We start from the raw sequence: 22,008 nt of genomic DNA on the forward strand, positions 1-22,008 counted from the left end.
GTGAGGAAGATCAGTGCAGCACTTGTAAGTCACAGGCCCCAAAGTCAGAGGCCATCGTCCCCCAACTAGAGAGAGAGAGAGTACACCCCACAAGGTGACCTATGGTTCTTCATGCATGACCATGGGGAAGACATGGGAAGGTAGGATGGGAAACCTACTTCTTTCATGGCAGCATGGGTGCATCATCTCAAGGAGGGAAACACTAACCGAGGGAGTTCCACTGAAGTGAAGTTAGCCTCAACCTCCCATGACCAAGCTGCCAGGTATGATCTGTCAGATCCCCTTGAAGGAACGTCTAGTATGTATGCCCAGGAAAGAAATAATAACCAGGGCTAGAGGGGCCCTGCCTCTAGCCAAGAAGAGGCATGGGAAAACCGGATCTTTTGGATGGTGTGGATCCAATGGCCTGGCGCATCAGAGCCACAAACATATGATGCCTCAGTAGATATTCGTGCGCAGTGTACCCTAACGCCATCGGGACAGGTGGGGGAAGAACCTGTTTCCATTGCCGAGGTGACGGGGGGATCGCAACAATTGACCCTGCTGGAAGCTGAGATGAGCCTGACTGGGAAAAAAAGGCTGAAACATCCTATTGTGACCCGCCCAAAGGCCCCATGTATTCTGGGCATAGACTTCCTCTGGAATGGCTATTACAAAGACCCAAAGAGACTCAGGTGGGCTTTTGGAACAGCTACTGTAGAGGCAGAGAACATGAAGCAGTTGAACACCTTGCCTGGACTATCAGAAAACCCATCTGCAGTGGGACTCCTTAGGGTAGAAGAGCAACAAGTGCCAATTGCCACCTCAACAGTGTACCGCCGGCAGTATCAGACAAATCGAGATGCCGTGATCTCCATCCACAAAATGATTCATGAGCTGGAGAGCCAATGGGTGGTCAGAAAAACCCATTCGTTTGTGGCCTGTGCGCAAGTCAGAGAGAATGGAGATTGACTGTAGACTATTGTGGCTTGAATGAAGTGACTCTATTGTTGAGTGCTGCTGTGCCAGACATGCTGAAACTCCAGTATGAGCTGGAGTCCAAGGCAGCAAAGTGGTATGCCTCTATTGGAATTGCTAACTCGTTTTTCTCCATTCCTCTGGCAAGAGAATGCAGGCATCAGTTTGCTTTCACCTGGAGGGGCGTGCAGTACACCTGGAACCGACTGCCCCAGGGGTGGAAGCACAGTCCCACCATCTGCCATGGACTGATCCAGGCTGCACTGGAAAAGGGTGAAGCTCCAGAACACCTGCAGTACATCGATGACATCATTGTGTGGGGGAACACGGCAATAGAAGTATTTGAGAAAGGAAAGAGGATCATCCAGATTCTGATAGATACCAGCTTTGCCATCAAGAAGAGCAAAGTCAAGGGCCCTACCCAAGTGATCCAGTTTCTGGGAGTACAGTGGCAAGACAGACGGCATCAGATTCCCACTGAGGTCACCAATAAGATCACTGCAATGTCTCCACCGACCAGCAAGAAGGAAACACAATCTTTGCTAGGTGCCATAGGTTTTGGGAGAATGCACATTCCCGAGGACAGCCAGATTGTGAGCCCTCTCTACCTGGTCACCTGCAAAAAGAATGATTTCCACTGGGGCCCTGAACAGCAACAAGCCTTTGCCCAGATCAAGCAGGAAATCGCTCATGCGGTAGCACTTGGCCCAGTCAGGATGGGACCAGAGGTGAAGAATGTGCTCTACTCTGCATCCAGGAACAATGGCTTGGCCTGGAGCTTTTGGCAGAAGGTGCTTGGGGAGACTCAAGGCTGACCACTGTGATTCTGGAGATGAAGTTACAGAGGGTCTGAAGCCAACTACACTCCCACAGAGAAGGAAATCTGTGGCAGCAGCTCTCTGGCCACTGAGAGAAACACAATTTTCCCAGGCATCATCCTGGGAAAGGCTGTGAGAAGATCAGAGAAAAGAATGAGAAACAATTCTTATCTTAACTTGCTGCATCTGTTGTTGTGAACATGTAGAATGTGTTATGCAGATTTGTTTACCAAAGGGTTGTTTCTTAATTAGCCAGTGGTGATGGGTTTTGATTGAAGGACCAGTCAAGTTCATCTGTATAGTAACAGTCTATAAAAGAGCAATGGGTTTCTTAATAAAGAGATAGATTGATCTGTCTTCTGTGAATCATGGAGTCTATGCTAATTATTACCCATCCGGGGGCCCGTTGCTACAACAGAAATCTTGGCTGCCTATGAAGGAGTTCAAGCCGCCTCGGAGGTGATTTGCACGGAAGCACAACTCCTCCTGGCACTCTGACTACCAGTGCTGGGGTGGATTCTTAAAGGAAAGGTTCCCTCTACTCACCATGCCACCGATGCCACATGGAGCAAATGGATTGCCCTCATCACACAGGGCACCCATATTGGAAACCCAAATCATCAAAACTGGCCGGAAGGTGAAAAATTTGGTCTAAGTCATGAAGAGGTACAGGAACAAGTGACAAGGGCTGAAGAAGCTCCACCATACAACCAACTACCAGCAGAGAAAACACACTACACTCTTCACTGATGGTTCCTGTCACATCATAGGGATGAAACAGATGTGGAAAGCAGCCGTATGGAGCTCCACACATCAGGTTACACAAGCTACCGATGTAGAAGGTGGATCAAGTCAACTTGCTGAACTCAGGGTTGTTCAACTGGCCCTGGACATTGCTGAAAGAGAGAAGTGGCCAAAGCTATACCTTTATACTGATTCTTGGATGGTAGCCAATGCTCTGTGGGGATGTCTGGAAAGGTGGGAAAAGGCCAACTGGCAGCGTAGAGGAAAACCAATTTGAGCTGCTGATGAGTGAAAAGATATTGCCACTCAAGTAGAGAAGCTACCTGTGAAAGTCCGTCATGTAGATGCCCATGTGCCCAAGAGTTGAGCTAATGAGGAGCACCAAAACAATGAGCAGGTAGATCAGGCTGCAAAGACAGAGGTGTCAAAGATAGACTTAGATTGGCAACATAAGGGGGAGTTGTTCCTAGCTTGATGGGGCCGTGATACCACAGGTTATCAGGGCAGACATGCTACCTATAAGGGGGCATGAGACCGAGGGGTGGATTTAACCATGGACAGTATTTCACAGGTTATCCATGACTGTGAGACTTGTGCTGAGATCAAGCAGGCCAAGTGAGTGAAGCCCCTATGGTATGGTGGGTGATGGTCCAAATAGAAGTATGGGGAGGCCTGGCAGATTGACTACATTGCACTGCCCCAGACACGCCAAGGTAAGCGCTATGTGCTGACCATGGTGGAAGCCACCAGTGGATCATTAGAGACCTACCCTGTGTCCCATGCTATTGCCTGGAACACCATCTTGGGCTTGGAAAAGCAAGTCCTGTGGAGACATGGCACCTCTGTGAGAATTGAGTTGGACAATGGGACCCATTTCAAGAACAGCCTTATTAATACCTGGGCCAGAGAACATGGTGTTGAATGGATATATCATATCCCTTATCATGCACCAGCTGCCAGGAAAGTTGAAGGGTGCAACAGGCTACTAAAGACTACCCTGAAGGCACTTGGCAGGGGAATTTAAAAATTGGGAAATTTGCTTAGCAAAAGCCACCAGGATGGTCAACACTCGAGGGTCCATCAGTCAGGCTGGTCCTGCCCAGACTGAACCCCTGCACACAGTGGATGGAGATAAAGTCCCTGTGGTACACATGAAAGGTATTTTAGGAAAGACTGTTTGGATTAGTCTCACCTCAGGGAAAGACAAACCCATCCATGGGATTGTTTTTGCTCAAGGACCTGGTTACACTTGGTGGGTAATGCAGAAAGGTGGAGAAGGCCATTGTGTACCAGAGGAAAACACAGTCTTAAGTGAGAACTGTGTATAAAGTTTCATTGTGTAGAGTTTATTGATTTGGGTATGATACAGATGGTAATAGAATAAGGGGTGGATAATGTCTTAGGTTGGAAATGGGTATGTCTATTCTATTTGCCATCTCCTAGAGGTGGGGTAGTTATCTTCTGTTAATTGTGTCATTTTCTTTAGCTCTTCCACAACCAGTCTTTCCTCTGGGGAGATATCTTCTGCTAATGGGGCTTTGAGTGTCACTTCATGACTGATAAAATTACATCATCCCATTGTGAGAAGCTCCACCCAAGGGGAGGAGCTAAGCATTCCTACCTGGACATGATCTGAGAATTGGAACACCACAGCAGCTTTTCCCCACTGGATTCCAAGAGGAAGACTACACCCTTCTACAGGATCACTGTTTCAACAGAACCACACCTGTCACTCCAGGAGGACTGCAGCCACCATTCAATCAGACTGCTACCATACCCTGACCCACAGGGTTTCAGGTCATATTCTGACTCTGTCAGTGGTTTTTTTGTCGTTGGTGTTTGTACTATTGCATTTGTATTTTTTAATTGTCCTAGTAAAGAACTGGTTTTCCTATATCCATATCTTTGCCTGAGAGCCTCGTTATTTCAAAATTATAATAATTTGGAGGGAGGGAGTTTGGATTTTCCCTTTCAAGGAAGGGTCCTGACTTCCTTAGCTGACACCTGTGTTTTCAAACCAAGACACAGCAATTGATAAAGAGACGGGGTCTCCATGGTTTGCACACATGAAGCTGTTTATTGATACACAAAGCTGAGTTTATATACTTTTTCAGCCGTAGCTAAAAATATCACAACTGTAACATTTATGTAACTAGGTAACATTGCTTAATTCAAAGCCTTGTACAAACTAGCACAGGTATGTATGGTCTTACATAATTTCTGCAAGCACATTGTACCAAGCACACCATTAATTTCTGTTTTCCTTCTCCAGGGTTCTGCTTTCTATTGCCAAGGCTTGAGGCATACTAATGCTAACATATCTACTTCTGTTATGAGTTGAACAGTGCTCCCACCTCGGTTTTCTAGCTGTATTTCTACATTTTCTTTCTTTCTTTCTTTCTTTCTTTCTTTTTCTTTCTTTCTTTCTTTCTTTCTTTCTTTCTTTCTTTCTTTCTTTCTTTCTTTCTTTCTTTCTTTCTTTCTTTCTTTCTTTCTTTCTTTCTTTCTTTCTTTCTTTCTTCCTTCCTTCCTTCCTTCCTTCCTTCCTTCCTTCCTTCCTTCCTTCCTTCCTTCCTTCCTTCCTTCCTTCCTTCCTTCCTTCCTTCCTTCCTTCCTTCCTTCCTTCCTTCCTTCCTTCCTTCCTTCCTTCCTTCCTTCCTTCCTTCCTTCCTTCCTTCCTTCCTTCCTTCCTTCCTCTCTTCCTTCCTTCCTTCCTTCCTCCCTCCCTCCCTCCCTCCCTCCCTCCCTCTTTCCCTTTCCCACATCACAGACAGCCCCACCCATCATCCTCACCCCAGCTCAATGACTCATTGTGCCCCCGTGCAACCAAAGCCCTGACACACACAAAGTGCAGACCCATCAATCAGGTCTGGAACAAGTCCCCAGAGGTTCCCTTTGCAAAGCAAGCAGAATCTCCCCCAAACCCTTGTCAGATAGAAAATTGGGTGACATGACCCATGTAACCTTTTAGCACATAGGTATAAGCTTTTATTTAATGTTGGAGCAGGGGCATTTTTATTATTAATATCTACATTTATGCATTTGAGGGCAGGATGTCATATAGACTAATGTTGTACTACATTTTTAGTGTGAAATACTTTTCAAAGGATTCCAGGGTGGCAGGGATGATGCAGAGGAACTTGTGAAGTTATCCAATGTTAAACCCTACACTGCTTTACACCACCACTGTCCTTTCCCTCAGATCTTTGCTGAAGACAAAGGTGTCAGGGTTTACTTTCCAAATTAGTAACCTTTTCAAAGATCTGTTTATTAACTGACACCAAGATCTCTTAGGAGCAAGTTCTGGTTGCCGTGTGGAGGAGCCCAGAAGAGAAGAGGCTGCTGGGTAAATCTCAAACACCAAGAGTCAGATGGCTCTGGAGCCCACCAAGGACTGTTGGTTAAAAGGCAAGAACAAGATGTTACTGGAGAAGAGTCCATGCAGGGGGAAGGCAGCACTTTTCTAGCACAAATATCCTTCTTCCATTCCCTGGAGACACAATAAACAAAAGACAGCATCAGCACAGGAGTGGGCAGGAACTGTTAACCTAAGGTTGATCTAGTAAGTGGATATAGATCACCCAAGACCCCCAAAGCCTGGGACCCACTTCCAGAAAGGTCTGAAAGAACAGACTGCTCATGAGAACTAATTTGCAGAAAAAGTGACAAACCTGCGTCGGAGTGGGGAAGTCTGTCCATAAAAAGGTACCCCCACCAACCCCAGGACCCTAAGTATCCCAACGCTTGCTTGCTTTGTATCTTTCTTTCATGGCCTGCAGGAGGACACAGTGAATGTGACAGCTGCATGGTACTAAATATAATCTCCTTGAACAAACTGTCCATTTGCTTTTCTCTTCCCACCTTGCTGATGGCTGCATAATCAAGAGAAAATGCACAGTTATTTGGTGGAAAATAAATCATCTGGATTTGCTTTCTAGAAATTTTTACTCCTTGGTGTGAGCCTATTAACAAGTGTAATGAATTGGAAATCTGTGTCACATGGCCAAATCACTTGAACTCACATCAAATCAAGAAACTTGCTGAAAGGTTGTCCTGCTTCAGGCCAGAAGAAGGTTAATTTTTGCAGTTGCCAGAAGGGGCATGGCTGGGATTCGTGTTATTCTATACCATCTCACGTCATTTTCCAGGTATGGATGAAGGGATCCCTCCTGGGTCTTGCAGCATGGGGAAGGGAGCAGTTGGGAAGTGTCAGGGATTTCTTCATGGTAAGCATGAGTCATGGTTACAAGAGAAGAGTGCCAATATGGGTGTAACCAAACTGTGTATTCTACTCCCCTCTACATAATTTGTGATAAACTGTTAATGATGGGTCATTTCATAGTAGCTGCCCAGTGCCCACCCGACCCCTCGGGCTGCAAGCTGAGTGTTAAATGAGAAGAGGCAAACCCTGCAAGTCAGGGTAGTGTCTCTTTGTCTTCACAAATGACTCAGCTATATGATATATATGATAACTCCCTCTGGGGAAGCACCAACACAGTTACACCCATCCTGAGGGGGTCATCTCTGCTAATGGGCCACAATGGCTCAGCAGCACCAGCATATAATAGGCAGCTACAATGACCACCAAAGACTCAAAAAATATCCTATGACAGGATGGCATCATTCCATTGTGAAACTCCCTGCCCTGGGGGAGGTACTGAGCATGCCTGCCTGAATCTGAGCATATATAATCTCGAGGTCTGGGGACTTGGAACACACCACCATCACTGCTGGACGGATCCAGAGGAGGATCAGAACTTCCACAAGACTACTGCTTTCACTTTGTTGATCCTAGGTCAGACACACTGTCAGAGCCCAGTATTGACAGATCAATGACAACACATATGAGAACAGTCAAAAGTTTACAATGTAATAAATACTGAAGTCACACATGCTGTCCTTTTGTGGCCTGAGTGGGATTGTAGACAGGCTGCGATTTGTAGGCACCTGTGATTCTGTGATTTATTTTTATGGCTTAAATATGGGATCATGTTGCAACACAAGAATTGAACTCAAAAATGTATGGAGCCCTCTGCTGTTTATCTGAGTTCTCATTTGCCTCAACAGGTTATGTCAGGCAATGGTCTGATCTAAAACAAACACCACCAAAAAAGCGCTTCACAATAGACAATTATGATCTAATCTGCCTTAAAGGGACATGTATTTTTCCCTCTCACATCCTGAGATACAGCCTAGAAGAAGAAGAAGGGAAGTCTGGTTGAGAGAGACCTAGACAAGTCACCTAGACTGGCCCATTGGCAAATAAGGATTGAGATCAGAAGCAGATAGGATTTCTGAAATGTGTAAACTGCATGTTTACATGGAAAATTTATCACCAAAGCTCAGCTGTGTTTTTAGGGTAAATGCTAGTCTTCCATTAGAAAACCGTGCAGGTTGCTTTAATTTCCCTTTCAGTCTTCAGAGAGAACATATTGTGCCTTTGTCCTTTCTGCCAGAATCATTACATTGCACTACATCATTTGCTGCTGCATATAGGTTATTCTGAATTTAATTTGTGTGGGAATGGCATTGATGGGGAGCAAGTTAGCACTGGTGTCCATCTGGGATGGCAGGAAGGACTGATGGGAAGCCCTCTGTTGAGTAGCTTGTTGCGTACATCGTACATCCCCATGGGCTGCTGTTGCAACAGCATAGTGATTTGCGGAAACAAACTCCACAACTTTGTGAAAGTTGTAAAGCTGGTATGTTTATTACAGTGCTGGACGCATGTGGGGACTGTTCCCCTCAAAAAACATGCATACTTTTGGGAACTCCAGACCCCTTTTTATCCCCCTCTCAAATACATATGCATGCAATTTCACAATAGGTTCATACATATTCATTTTACTGATTTTGAGTGTGACATTTGCTGCTAATTATTCTTTATCAGAGAGAATTCCTGGGTCAGACTGCCCTCTCTCATAATCTCCGTCTGCCCCCCTTATCCTTCTTGTCCCTCAGCTGCGACAATTTCTCTGAGCATAGGCTTTTTACGAGGATGGACAGTCAGACTAAACAGCTATGTTTTCAAGCTACAGACTTAAAAATTTACATTTCACCTAAATCAAAATGGATTTCTACTCTGGAAAATTTCTACTCTGTCTCAATAGCCAGTAAGAAGTTTGTCAGTAGTGATCCTTGGTTAAACAAGACTTGAGGTAGGACATGCTTTCTTTCCCTTGCTATTCCTTTACATTTTGGTTTTGCACAAAATTGTCTGCAACACAATCACCAGAAAAAGTGGGCCCCATGATCATGATGCTTGATCAGCCTGAAAAGATCACATGTGTAAGTTAGGAAACTTTTCAGTCACTTCTCTAGAAAATGTCCCGATCTCAATAATTCTACCATAAATGTCACCGATATCTGGCCGCGTAGGTGAGCAATAGGACTTCATGGCTGTGGAAACTAGGATGATGTACATGGAAATCATCCTTTAAGAAACTGTCACATGGTATTTACTTCTTCTTTGCATTGGACTGATTCTGAATCAAGCAGCAGCCAAGTCTCCTCATTCATATCTGGTTTTAATTTGAAGCTTTACTTAATAAAATCAAGGATGAGGAAATACTTACAAACAGATAATTTTTTTTCCCCTCAGAAGTCTTTAGATAGGATTTGAACATACTTTACAGAAACTAGAGGCAGATACAATCTAGCTAGTCAATCACTTTTGTGCAACCTGGAAATGTCTTCCTTTCTTCCTTTGATGTGTCACAAAAATATTTTGTCTAATGTGTAGAGATAAGCTGCAAAAACTTGGTAGAGTTACTTTAAAGCAACCCCAGATCTTCTGTGCATGTCTCAGATTCTCCCACTTCATCTGTAGTTTAATAAGTCTTGGTGTCTTGCCAGCTTGTAAAAGGCTGTTGCTGCTTTCTACTCCTACACTATACTTCATTTCTGTTTGATAAAAGTCTTTCTGAGGGATACTTTCCTTTATTCCAGCTGAGCATCTGAGTATCATCCTGAGCAGTAAGCTTGAGTTGCTCTTACAAAAAATCAACTACCAGCGTCTCACCCTGTAAGATAATAAGTTAAATATGCCAAGGAGTGAAAGAGGGAGGCAGTCACACATGAAGCTCTAAATAGGCACATTTACATGGTCAAGACTGCAATACTTGCCTCTGAAATTGTGCAAAGCATTTGACAGTGTCACTCATGACATCCTTGTCTCTAAAGTGGAGAGACATGAATTTGACAGATGGACCAACACTGGAGAGACATGGATTTGACAGATGGAACACTTGCCATGGATAAGGAATTGATAGGATGGTCAGTCTCAAAGAGTTGTAGTCAACAGTTCGATGCCCAAGTGCAGATCAGTGACAAGTGGCATTCCTCAAGAGTTGGTATGGGAACTGGTGCTATTTAACATCTTTGTCAATAACATGGACAGTGGAAGTGAATGCACCCTCAGCAAGTTTGCTGATGGCACCAATTTCTGTGGTGCAGTGAACATGCTGGAGGGAAGGAGTGCCATCCAGAGGGACCTTGACAGGCTTGAGACATGGGCATCTGCAAACCTCATGAAATTCAAGAAGGCCAAGAGCAAGGTCCTGCACCTGGGTCAGGGCAATTCCAAGCACAAATATAGCCTGGGCAGAGAATGGATTGAGAGCAGCTCTGAGGAGAAGGACTTTTGGGGGTGTTGGTGGATGAGAAGCTTGACATGACCCATCAATGTGTGCTTGCAGCCCAGAAAGCCAACTATGTTCTGGGCTGCATCAAAAGAAGTGTGATCAGCAGATTAAATGAGGTGATTTTGCCCTTCTACTCTGCTCTTGAGCCACCCCACCTGAAGTACTGCATCCAGCTCTGGGGTCCCCAGCACAGTAAGGACATTGACCTGTTGGACCAAGTCCAGTGGAGGGCCACAAAGATGATTAGAAGAACAAAGCACCTCTCCTTTGATGAAAGCCTGAGTGAATTGGTACTGTTCAGTCTGGAGAATAGAAGGTTCTGGGGTAACCTTCATGTGGCCTTTCAGTACCTGAAGGGAGACTATAAGAGGAGTGGTGAAGGATTTTTTACAAGGGCATGTAGTGTTGCCTTTTTCTCTGATCCTAGAATTATGAGCCAGTTACGGTTAAGGGATAAAAGGGGTTTTACCTTAGTATTTAATAAGGAGCCTCATGGTGCAACAATTTGTCAAGGTGGAATACACTGAAATGCACACACCTGGTATACCACATTGTCCTAGATTGCAAGATAATGTGTGTATTCCATTTGCCATCTGTTAGAGGTGTGGCAGTTATCTTCTGTTAATTGAGTAGTTTTCTTTAGCTCTTCCACAAACCAATCCTCCCTCCAGGGAGATATCTTCTGTTAATGAGCCATTGAGTGTCACTGCATGACTGATAAAAATTACACCATCCCATTGTGAGATGCTCCGCCCAGGGGGAGGAGCCAAGCACTCCATCCTGGAGATAATCTGAGACTTTTGGGACACGACACCAGCCTTTTTCCCACTGGATTCCCAGAGGAGTAGCTGTCTTCTCCACTGGATTCCCAGAGGAAGACCAGGCCCATCTACACCACCACCGGACCTTCAGAGGAAAACTACACCCTTCTACAGGATCACTGCTCCAACAGAACCACACCTGTCACTGCAGGAGGACTACAACCACCATCCAATTGGACTGCTACCAACACCCTTACCCACAGGATGTCAGGTCATATTCTGGCACTGTCAGTGGGTTTTTTGTTGATGTTTGTACTATTGCATTTGTATTTTTTAGTTTTCCTAGTAAAGAACTGTTATTCCTACTCCCACACCCACATCTTTGCCTGAGAGCCTTTTAATTTCAAAATTATCATAATTTGGAGGGAGGGAGTTTACATTTTCCATTTCAGGGGAGGCTTCTGCCTTCCTTAGCAGACACCTGTCTTTTTAAACCAAAACACACATATACAATTTTATAGACCTTGCAAATTAGCATATCTGTCAAAGATTCCCAAATGCGATGTTTAAATGAATGGCGTGACATCTCCCTACTCTAAAGTATTTCCCCCCAGATGGGGCTTGAACCTAGTTTACAAAATATGTTCCAGAGAGAGTCTTAGTTTCTCAAGATAGTGTAAGGTTTTTCAGTCTCCAACTGTGAGGCCTTTAGGATGTTTGGTCTTCTTGCTTAGTAGAATACCAGGACTAAGCTATCAGGCTAAAGAATTACTGTTACATATAGGTAAAACCTTAGAAAGGGAAGGCCTTGTAAAATCATGGCTCAGGCCTGCTACTTCATCTAAGCAGAAAAGGACTATGGGAAAGTGACTTAGCTGAATTAGAGGTAGAAAAACAAGTTATATAACCATTGTGTGTTCACATCGTGGTGTATGGTGGTTGGTAGAATTATGTTTGTTATTATTTAAAACTGTGTAGCTGATAACAGGCTAATTGCTTTAAAAGGCCGGGTTTTTGGAATAAAGCAGCTCTCCTTTGTACCTGCCTGGGGACTCTACATCACTACAGACCCTCACCTCACAAATTACTAGTATGTATGGTAAGAATACTGAAAATACATAAAAGGCATATTAAAAGAAAAGGCAAAATATCTTCATGGCATCAATAGTGATAGGATGAGGTGGGAGTGGTTTCAAACTGAAAGAGAGTAGGATTAGATTAGATATTAGGAAGACTTTCATTACTGTGAGGGTGGTGAGGCACTGGAACAGGTTGCCCAGAGAAGCTGTGGATGCCCCATACCTGGAATTGTTCAAGGCCAGGTTGGATGGGGCCTTGAGCCAACTGGTCTAGTGGAAGGTGTCCCTGTTGATATCAGGGGGTTGGAATGAGATCATCTTTAAGGTCCCTTCCAACCTAAACCATTCTATGATTCTATGAATTTTCTAGAGTGGTATTTCTGGCCCATAAGACTGCATGCCATGGGTATTCCTGAAGATGTGAGCCAGCACAGTAGTTGCTGCGGCCAGTGTGCACTGTCCTGGGTAACGTTAGGGCTGTGTCACAGTGGAACATATAAGTAGCTCTGGGAAAGCACTGGTTTAAACCACACTGGTTGAATTTAATGTCTTCTTTTTCTTCTCTGTGCTTGCAGGTCAGAAGATTCTTCACCACAGAAGTGATGTCTTAGAAACTGTAGTCCTAATCAATCCCTCAAATGAAGCAGTTAGCACTGAGGTAAGTCAGTCAGAAATATTTCACTGGATGTATCATAAAATCTCCATTAAGTGGACAGGTTGAGAGAAACTCCGAACTGCAGACAAGAGGACAAGTTAGGAGCAAATATAATCAAAAACATCAAAAAAGCCCCTTGATTTTTTCCTGTTTTCCTGGACTTCTGATAAAGCTTCAAAGACATAGGACAGAAACATACCACTTAGCCAGCACTCATTTCCTCATAACACACCAAATTCTTTTCCTGATAAAGTGAAGACAGCTGTGGTGAAGCTACAGCTGGTTTTCTTCTGTTCCTCCATTGTTTGGTAGCTCTGCCTGCCTTCTTTGCATATGAAAAAGTGCCTGAAAAGAAATCCAGTTCCTTGAGATAAATTTAGGTCCTCGAGAAGAATGACCATCTACATGGTGGTGATGCTAGATTGATCTATGTGATCTGTCCTTCAAAAACTGTATGGCATGATCAATGGACTCTGAAGAGTGCACCAGAAGAGTTCTGTCAATTCCTCATGAACTTGATAGAGTAGAGCCAAATAACTGAGGATGTAGTGCAAAGAATAAATTGACAAATTTAGCTAGTGATATTGAAGGTTGTAAAAATTAGTGAAAATTACATTGCTAGCCAGTGCTGAGAAGCACTGACATAGTACAATTTCTTTTGGGAAATGAAATGACTCTGTGTGGTGATTTGAGAGTTGCCAGATGCCAGACACCCACAAAATCCACTCACTCACCCTCCTCTGCTACAGCTGGACAGAGGAGAGAAAATTTAACAAAGGCTTCATGAGTTGAGATAGGGATGGGGAGAAAACACTCCAAGGGCAAAACAGGCTCAACTGAGAGATATAAAGTGAATTTATTACTAACAAAATCAGAGCAGGATGATGAGAAGTAAAATAAACCCTTAAGAACACCTTTACACCCCCCCACCCCTCCCCTCAGTCTCTCCCTCCTTCCCACTGACAGTGCAGAGACACAGGGAGTGGGGGTTTTGGTAATTTATCACCCGTAGTTTCTCTCACTGCTCAGGGAGACAAGTCATTCCATTGCTGCACCGTGGGGTCCCTACCATGGGAGACAGTTCTCTGTGAACTTCTCCAATGTGGCTCCATCTAACAAGCAACAGTCCTCACAAAACTTCTGTAGCGTGGGTCACTCTTCCACAGGGTGCAGTTCTTCAAGGACAGGCTATTCCAGCCTGAGTGCAGGGCCCCTCTCTCCATGGGTCTCCCACAGGATTACAGTCTCCTCCAGGCATCCAGCTGCTCCAGCGTGGGCATCTCCTTCATGGGCTGCAGGAGGACAGTCTGCTTCACCATGGTCTTAACCACAGGCTGCAGAGGAATCCCGGCTTCAGCGCCTGGAACACCTCCTCCCCTTCCATCTTCACTGACCTTGGTGTCTACATAGCTGTTCTTCTCACGTGTTCTCACTCTGCTCTTCTCTGGCTGGAATGAAAACTGCACAATTTTTTGTTTTTCTTTCTTCTTAAATATGTTATCACAGAGGCGTTACCACTATCTCTAATTGGCCCAGCCTTGGCCAGTGGCATGTCCACCCTCAGCGCCATCAGGGATTGGCTCTGCCAGACATGGTGGAAGCTTCTAGTAGCTTCTCACAGAAGCCACCTCTGTGGCCCCCCCCACTACCAAGAACCAGGCCATGCAAAACCAACACACTGCTTGCAGTACTTTGTCAAAAATTCTACTTATTTACCAACATGAAATTATATCAAACACAAACAGGAAGAAACTTTCATGGTTTGACCCCAGCAGAAACTAAGTAGCAGATTGTTGCTTCTGCTCTTCTCAGTGGTGGGGGTCCACTGGTTTTCTTCTGGAGGTACCACTTATACAGTCCAAGTCCCAGGTATCCACAGAGCATAGATGGTGTTCCCACAACCTGGGGTGGCATGTGTACAAGGACTTCCTTCCTTTCTCACAGTTTTCCATGGTAGGAATTTTTGTCCAAATAGGTTACCCACATCTGCCTCACCAGGCCTGGCATCTTCCTTTTCTTGACATCTGCACTTATCACAAGTTTCTACAGTACAATTTTGTCTAGTGCCCTAATTCCAAACCTTCTCCTCCATTTAGGCCTGAAATTAACACCTTCCTGTATGCCAGCTGTGCCTGTTTTGGTGGCTTACCTTTTGGGAATTTCCTTCTTTGGCAGTGTTTTGAGACATTTTACTGCATTCTTTAAGTCTTGACACATGCAGCCACTCACTCACTCCACACAGGGGAAAGAGATAATAAAAAATAAATAAAAAAGCAAACCCCATGGGTACAAATAAGAAGAGTTTAATAATTGAAACAAAAAATATTCAATAAAATAAAAAAATAGTAACAATAATAAGAGTAATAAAAAGGATAGAGAGAGAATAATAAAACCCAAGAGAAAGAAGTTATGCACAATAAAGTAGCTTATCATCTGTTGACCAATGCCCAGTTAGTCCCCTCCTGGCCAACTCCCCCCAGTTTATATACTAAGCATGATGTTCTATGGTATGGACTATTACTTTGGCCAGTTCAGATCAGCTGCCCCAAACTGCAGTCTCTATTCCTACACCTCTCAAGTGGATGGACTACAATATGGGGACTGGAGGAGCAAAGTCCCTCCCACTGTAAGAGAACATTAGGTCTGTGATAGCCTAAGGAACTTGAACATATGGGACCTGATGAGATGCATTCCAGAGTCCTGAGGGAATTGACTGATGTAGTGGCCAGACCACTCTCCATGATATTTGAAAACTCATGGCAGTCAGGTGAACAAGATAAAGAAAAACTCACACCCATCTTAAAAAGAGTAGAAAGGAGGACCCCAGGAACTACAAACCTCATCTTTGTGCCTGGGAAGATTATGGAACAGATCCTCCTAGAAGCTATGCTAAGATACATGGAGGACAGGGAGGTGATTTGAGACAGCCAACACAGCTTCACCAAGAGCAAGTCCTGCCTGACCAATCTTGTGGCCTTCTATAATGGAGTGACTGCATCAGTGGACAATGGAAGGGCTACGTATGCCATCCATCTGGACTTCTGTAAAGCTTTTGATACGATCCCTCACAACATCCTTCTCTCTGAATTGGAGATATGGATTTGATGGGTGGGCTGTTCAGTGGGTGAGGAGTTGGTTGAATGGTCACATCCAGAGGGTAGTGGTCAACAGCTTAATGTCCCGATGGATACTGGTGACAAGTGGTGTTCCTCAGGGATCTGTATTGGGACCAGTGCTATTTAATATTTTCATCAGTGACATAGACAGTGGGATTAAGTGCCCCCTCAGCAAGTTTGTAGATGACACCAAGCTGAGTCGTGTGGTTGCTAAACTTGAAAGACAGGATGCCATCCAGAGGGACCTGGGCAGGCTTGAGATGTGGGCCCATGGGAATCTCATGAGGTTTAATAAGGCCAAGTGCAAGGTGCTGTACCTGGGTAGAGACAACCCCTGGTATCAATACAAGGTAAGGGATGAATGGATTGAGAGCAGCCCTGCCAAGAAGGATTTGGGGGTGCTGGTAGATGAGAGGCTGGAAATGAGCAGGCAGTGTGCACTTGCAGCCCAGAACGCCAACCATGTTTTGGGCTGTATGAAAAGAAGCATGACCAGAAGGTCAAAGGAGGTGATTCTGTCCCTCTGCTCCACTCTTGTGAGATCCCACCTGGAGTACTGCAGCTAGTTCTGGAGCTCCCAACATAAAAAGGATGTAGACCTGCTGGAGTGAGTCCAGAGAAGGGCCATCCAGAAATGCCAGTAGGATGGGATGCCACCCAGAGGGACCTTGACAGGCCTGAGAAGTGGGTATGTGCAAACCTTATGAAGTTCAACAACACCAAGAGCAAGGTCCTGGACCCGGGTCAGGGGAATCCCAAGCATAATATAGGCTGGGCTGATGTGGACTTGGGGTTGTTGATTGATGAGAAGCTTGATGTGATCTGAGAAAGTGCACTTGCAGCTGAGAAAGATACCTATATCCTGGGCTGCATCAAAAGAAGCATTACCATCAGATTCAAGGAGGTGATTCTCCCCCTCTGCTCTGTTCTCGAGAGACCCTACCTAACTTAGAGTACTGCATTCAGCTCTGGAGTCCTCAGCTCAGTAAGGGCATCAGCCTGTTGGAGAGACTCCAGAGGAGGACCATGAAGATGAGAGGGCTGGAGCACCTCACCAGTGAAGATGGGCTGAGATAACTGGGACTGCTCAGCATGGAGAAGAGAAGGCTCCTTATAGCAGCCTTTTGGTATCTAAAGGGAACCTACAAGAAAGCTAGAGAGTGACTTTTTACAAGAGCATGAAGTCATAGGGCACTACATGCGATATGTCATAAAAAGGCTTGGTGAGGTCATGGCGACCACTGAAGGTCAACCCATCACATTTGCAAAAAGTTTACTGAACAGTACAGAAGTATACAGAAGTATACTGAATATATGGATTTTTCTTAGCATGCAAGTAAATCTCCCTCTGGAGGGAAATAGTGATTATTACTGGCTATAGTGAGGGTAAAATAAAATAACAAAGCTCTAGTTTAAAATATTTAACAGTTATTTCAAAATGCAGAAGTTTATTTCTCCATTGCAAGTTCCTTTGAACCATCAGGCATCTACATAATTTATTACTGTTTTGAAAATGGTCTTGGGATGGTGCACTTAAAAATGTTATTGTGTCCATAATTAGTGGTATCATGAGATGTAAGTAGTACATGTGACTGTATCTGAGTGCTTGATTATAATTATGGTGAAACAGAAACATCCTTTAACTTTGTAGGGAATTTAACAGAATGACAGTCTAAATATGCAACTTCTTTGTGTGATTTAAGTCTGTTGCTTTTTAGTGACATTTTTGTAACAGAATGACAAGCAATGCTGTACATTGGGAAAAGAAATTTGGCCTTCCAAAAACAGTCTGACATATTAGCATGTGGGATACAGTTGCCCAAGGGTGTCCTGATACAGTGTTATTAAAATTCAACAAGAGTTATGGAAGGAATATATACTTTTTCATTCAAATTTTATTGTCTTCTGCTCCTTACTCTATTTTCCCTTGTGTCATTACTTTTATTTCCTTTCTCTTTTTTGCTTGCCATGGTTTTACCCCAACTGGCCACTAAGTACCATGCAGCCACTCATAAGTTTCCCCCCCCACCCTGGTGAGATGGGGAGGACAATCAGGAAAAGAAAAATAATCATGGGTTCAGATAAAAACAATTTAATAATTGAAACAAATAAAATATAATATAATAATAATAATGGCAGCAAAAAGGTGAGAGAGATTTCCAGCCTTCTTGGCCTCTTTTACTCTTCTGGACTGCCTCCCAAGGAAATCTCTCAACTAGTCTCCTTAACAGGCCAAAGTCTGCTCTCCAGAAGTCCCAGGTGGCAGTTCTGCTGACACCCCTCCTTATTTCTCTAAGAATTGAAAACTCAATCATTTCATGATCACTATACCCAAGACAGCCGCCAACCATCACATTACCCACCAGTCCTTCTCTGTTCACAAACAGCAAGTCCAGGGCGGTGCCTTCCCTAGTTGGCTCCCTCACCAGCTGTGTCAGCAAGTTTTCTTCCACACACTCCAAGAATCTTCTAGGCTGTTTTGTCTCTGCTGTATTGTATTTTCAGTGGACATCTGGTAAAGTGAAGTCCCACAGGAGAATGAAGGCTAGCAGTTGTGAGACTTCTCCCGTTTACAAGACTTCTCCCAGTTGCTTATAGAATATTTAATCTACCTCTTCATCTTGGTTGGGTGGTCTATAACAGACTCCCACCAGGATATCTGCCTTGATTGCCTTTCTCCTGGTTCTTACCCATAAACATTCAACTCTATTTGTGCCATCATCAAGCTCCAGACAATAAAAGCACTCCATAACTTGAAAATGTTTTGACAGTCCTATGGAGGCTTTGGTGCAAAATATGCTTTAAATTAAATGAGGTAAACCTTACATTCTCAGAGGAATGTACAAACACATGATAACTCCCATTATTGATGTTTTTCTCTCCTCTTTAGGTGCACTTAATGATCACAGATGCTGCAAGACACAAGCTCCTTGTACTAACTGGACAGTGCTTTGAAAACACAGGAGAACTCATTCTTCAGTCAGGGACCTTCTCCTTTAATAATTTCATTGAGATCTTCACAGATCAAGAGGTGCGTTCAGAAAAGTGTTTTCCATATATTGTCATGTCATGGCACAGGTTTTTAAGAGACTAAAATTTGCCCTCTTGTTAGAATTAACATTAGCTAACTAATGCAGATGATTTTTACTCTTTATTATAGGCTTTCTTTAAAGACATTTAATTTACTTCAGTTTTGACATAAATTGCTTTACAAAGGAATTACATTTTAATTTGGGGGTATAAATTGTAATTTCAAGAAAGAGAAAACCAAGGAACATTTTGACAATGGAAGGAGACAGTGTTGTGTTTAAAATATACAGCTTGTTTTCCAAGGTGCACATACAAAACAGTTGAATTTGACAGCAGGTTCTTGCCTGATGGCAGTTAGTAATAAATAACATTAAATAAGACAGACTATCTGTTAGAATGGCTCTAGTTTTTGCACCACCTACATGTTTGGCTTCTTTACCGTAGTGTATAAACATTTGATATAAATCTTGTGGCGTTTACAGAAGAAAAATATAATAATTAAATATACCAGTATTTAATGCTGTTTCTTTCATGACTTATTTTGCTGTTTTGCTTAGTGTATTGTCTGAAAGTCCCTGTAGGGCAGGAAACTGTAGTAAACAAGCTGTCACACTTAATTTGGCTGCTGTGTAAAGTATATATTTAAATAATCTGTATGGCTTCATTCCTAGGTATTTAGTTCCCAAAATTAAATAGGAGCATTTCAGTGGAGTGAATTTTGAAAGTTCAGCACTGACAAAAGTTTGCATGAGTTCCAGCGTGACGTTGTTGTATCCATTTGGGAACAGACTTTTTAGCAGGGCCTGTTGAAATAGGACAAGATGCAATGTTTTTAAACTAAAAGAGGGTTGATTTAGATTAGATATAAGAAATAACTTTTTTTTTTACAATGAGGGTGGTGAAATACTGAAACAGGTTGCCCAGAGAGGTTGTAGACCTTCTACAATAAGGTCACCCACCTAGTGGATGATGGTAAGGTGATGGATGTAGTTTTTCTGGATTTTAGTAAGCCTTTTGATACTGTCCCTCACAGCACCCTTCTGGAAAAGTTGCCCAGCTATGGGATGAGTGGGCTTGTGGTGAGCTGGGTGAAGAACTGGCTGAAGGGCATGGATCAAAGGATTGTAGTGAATGGGGCTATATCTGGCTGGTGACCAGTCACTAATGGTGTTCCTTAGGGCTCAGTTCTAGGGCCAATTATGTTCAATATATTTATCAATGATCTCAATGCAGGAGTTAAATGCACCATTATCAAATTTGCTGATGATACCAAACTGGGAGGTGCTGTTGACTCTCTTGAGGAACAAGAGGCCTTGCAGAGGGATCTACATAGATCAGAGCATTGGGCAATGAAATTTAACAAGTCCAAATGCTGGATTCTGCACCTGGGACGGAGTAATGCCAGACATGAGTATAGATTGTGAGATGAGTGGCTGGAGAGCAGCCCTGCAGAAAGGGATCTGGACATGCTGGTTGAGAAAAGTTTAACTTCAGTTTTTTTTTGCTTTGCTTTTTTACAGAAAAGCCATGTCTGACATAGGAGTGAGATTTATACTCATATCAAATGGTTTCAATACAACAAAGATAGAAAATATGTATTTTCTGCTTTATTTAGTTATTGGTATGATAATTTTTCTTTCAATTACAGCCATTGACTTTGTTGCATTTTATTATTGGTAAATGCTGAAATAAATTATGTAACACAAAGAAAGGAAGCAAGACACACAGAGGACCACAGAGATCTGCTGCAATCAAGCATCTTTTTTTATATATCCATTTCTTCTGCTGATTCAGTTTGTAGTCCAAGACTTATTCAGCTGTAGTCCAAATTATTCAGCTGCATTCTAATCTATTATCTTTATGAAAGCTACTCCTATAGCTTGAACTAGCAATTGAGTGTCTGCAAAGAAGGTTGTGGTATTTTGCATGATACCATGTGGGTATATTTTGCATTGAATTTTATGTCTGAATTAATTCTATAAAATTTATATAATTTTGTGGTCTCTTTGTTAAGTGCAAATAAAACAGGAATGGGCTAGATTTGACCTATTTTCCTGTTTAAAAAAAAAGTCAAATGTGTCTGTTGAATTGGAAAAACATAAAAAGTATATAATACCTTTTCATGTTTGTGTACTAATGTGGAAACACCAAACATTGGTTTTTAGTTCAGACTGGAATAGAGCAATAGCTCTTCACACTATGGCATAGAACGTTTTCTTTTCTGTGCCTTTATTTCAGTAAATCATGTTAGTACTAGCATGTTGCAGTTTAGGAATGGTACTCCCCAATTTAGTGCCCCCACCAAGACTCTCCCAAACCAGATCCCACTCTCTCCCCCTCCACCCCCATTGAAAGCACAAAAGGCAAAGATCATGGGTTGAGAAAAGAACAATATACTGGAAACAGCAATGAGATAAGAAAACTAACAGTAACAGCAAGAATATTAATAATAAAAGCTATAAGACAAACAAACTATTTACATGGAAAACTTTGACAAATACTGACTGGGTCTTCCTGACCACAGTTTTGTCCTGACCGAAAAAAAAGTTACCCTCCTCCTCTGAAGCCAGAGAGAGTCCCTTTCCCCCATCCCTAGCAATGACATGAGGTGGTATTGAATAACACTAGGGTCTGGCCATGCCCCCCTCCTGACTACTTTAAAAAATTATCCCTGTCCTGGCCTAAACTAGGACACATATTTTCAAACACTGTCAAAATTAATTGAGCTATTCTAGATTTTCACTTTTGTGATCCATGAGTTGAAAATAAAAATAATGACAAGATTGTTTTTAACCATAACACTTTTTTTCTGGCTCTTTCTTTATCACTAAATTTATATTTTTTTTATTTATAAGACTATATATAAAAAGAATTATAAATATATATTGCATAATATTATATATGTATTTTTATATATATTTGTCATAGCTTAACCCCAGCTGGCAACTAAGCCCCACATAGCGGCTTGCTCATTTCCCTCACAGTAGGATTGGCGAGACAGTCAGAGGGGGAAAAATGCGAGAACTTGTGGGTTGAGATAAAGACAATTTAATAGGCAAAGCAAAATAAAGAATTAGTTCACTGCTTCCCATGGGCAGGCAGGTGTTCAGCCATTTCTAAGAAAGCCGGGATCTATCATGAATAATGGTGACTTGGAAAGACAAACGCCATCATCCCAAACATCCTCCCAGTCTTGTTTCCTTCC

General features: G+C 43.0%; 1 protein-coding gene across 2 annotated transcripts in view; it reads left to right on the forward strand.

Moving 5' to 3' along the window:
* LOC135289126 (microtubule-associated protein 1B-like) overlaps window positions 1-22,008 on the forward strand; it is a 165,826-nt gene that overhangs the window by 126,859 nt on the left and 16,959 nt on the right. For both annotated transcript variants that reach the window (XM_064402521.1, XM_064402522.1), the window contains exons 3-4: window positions 12,578-12,660; window positions 18,664-18,804. In XM_064402521.1, coding sequence (XP_064258591.1) covers window positions 12,578-12,660; window positions 18,664-18,804 — 224 coding nt within the window. The remainder of the gene's footprint in view (window positions 1-12,577; window positions 12,661-18,663; window positions 18,805-22,008) is intronic.

The sequence above is a fragment of the Passer domesticus genome, chromosome W (assembly GCF_036417665.1).
Source record: "Passer domesticus isolate bPasDom1 chromosome W, bPasDom1.hap1, whole genome shotgun sequence".
In the NCBI taxonomy this organism is placed as follows: domain Eukaryota; kingdom Metazoa; phylum Chordata; class Aves; order Passeriformes; family Passeridae; genus Passer; species Passer domesticus.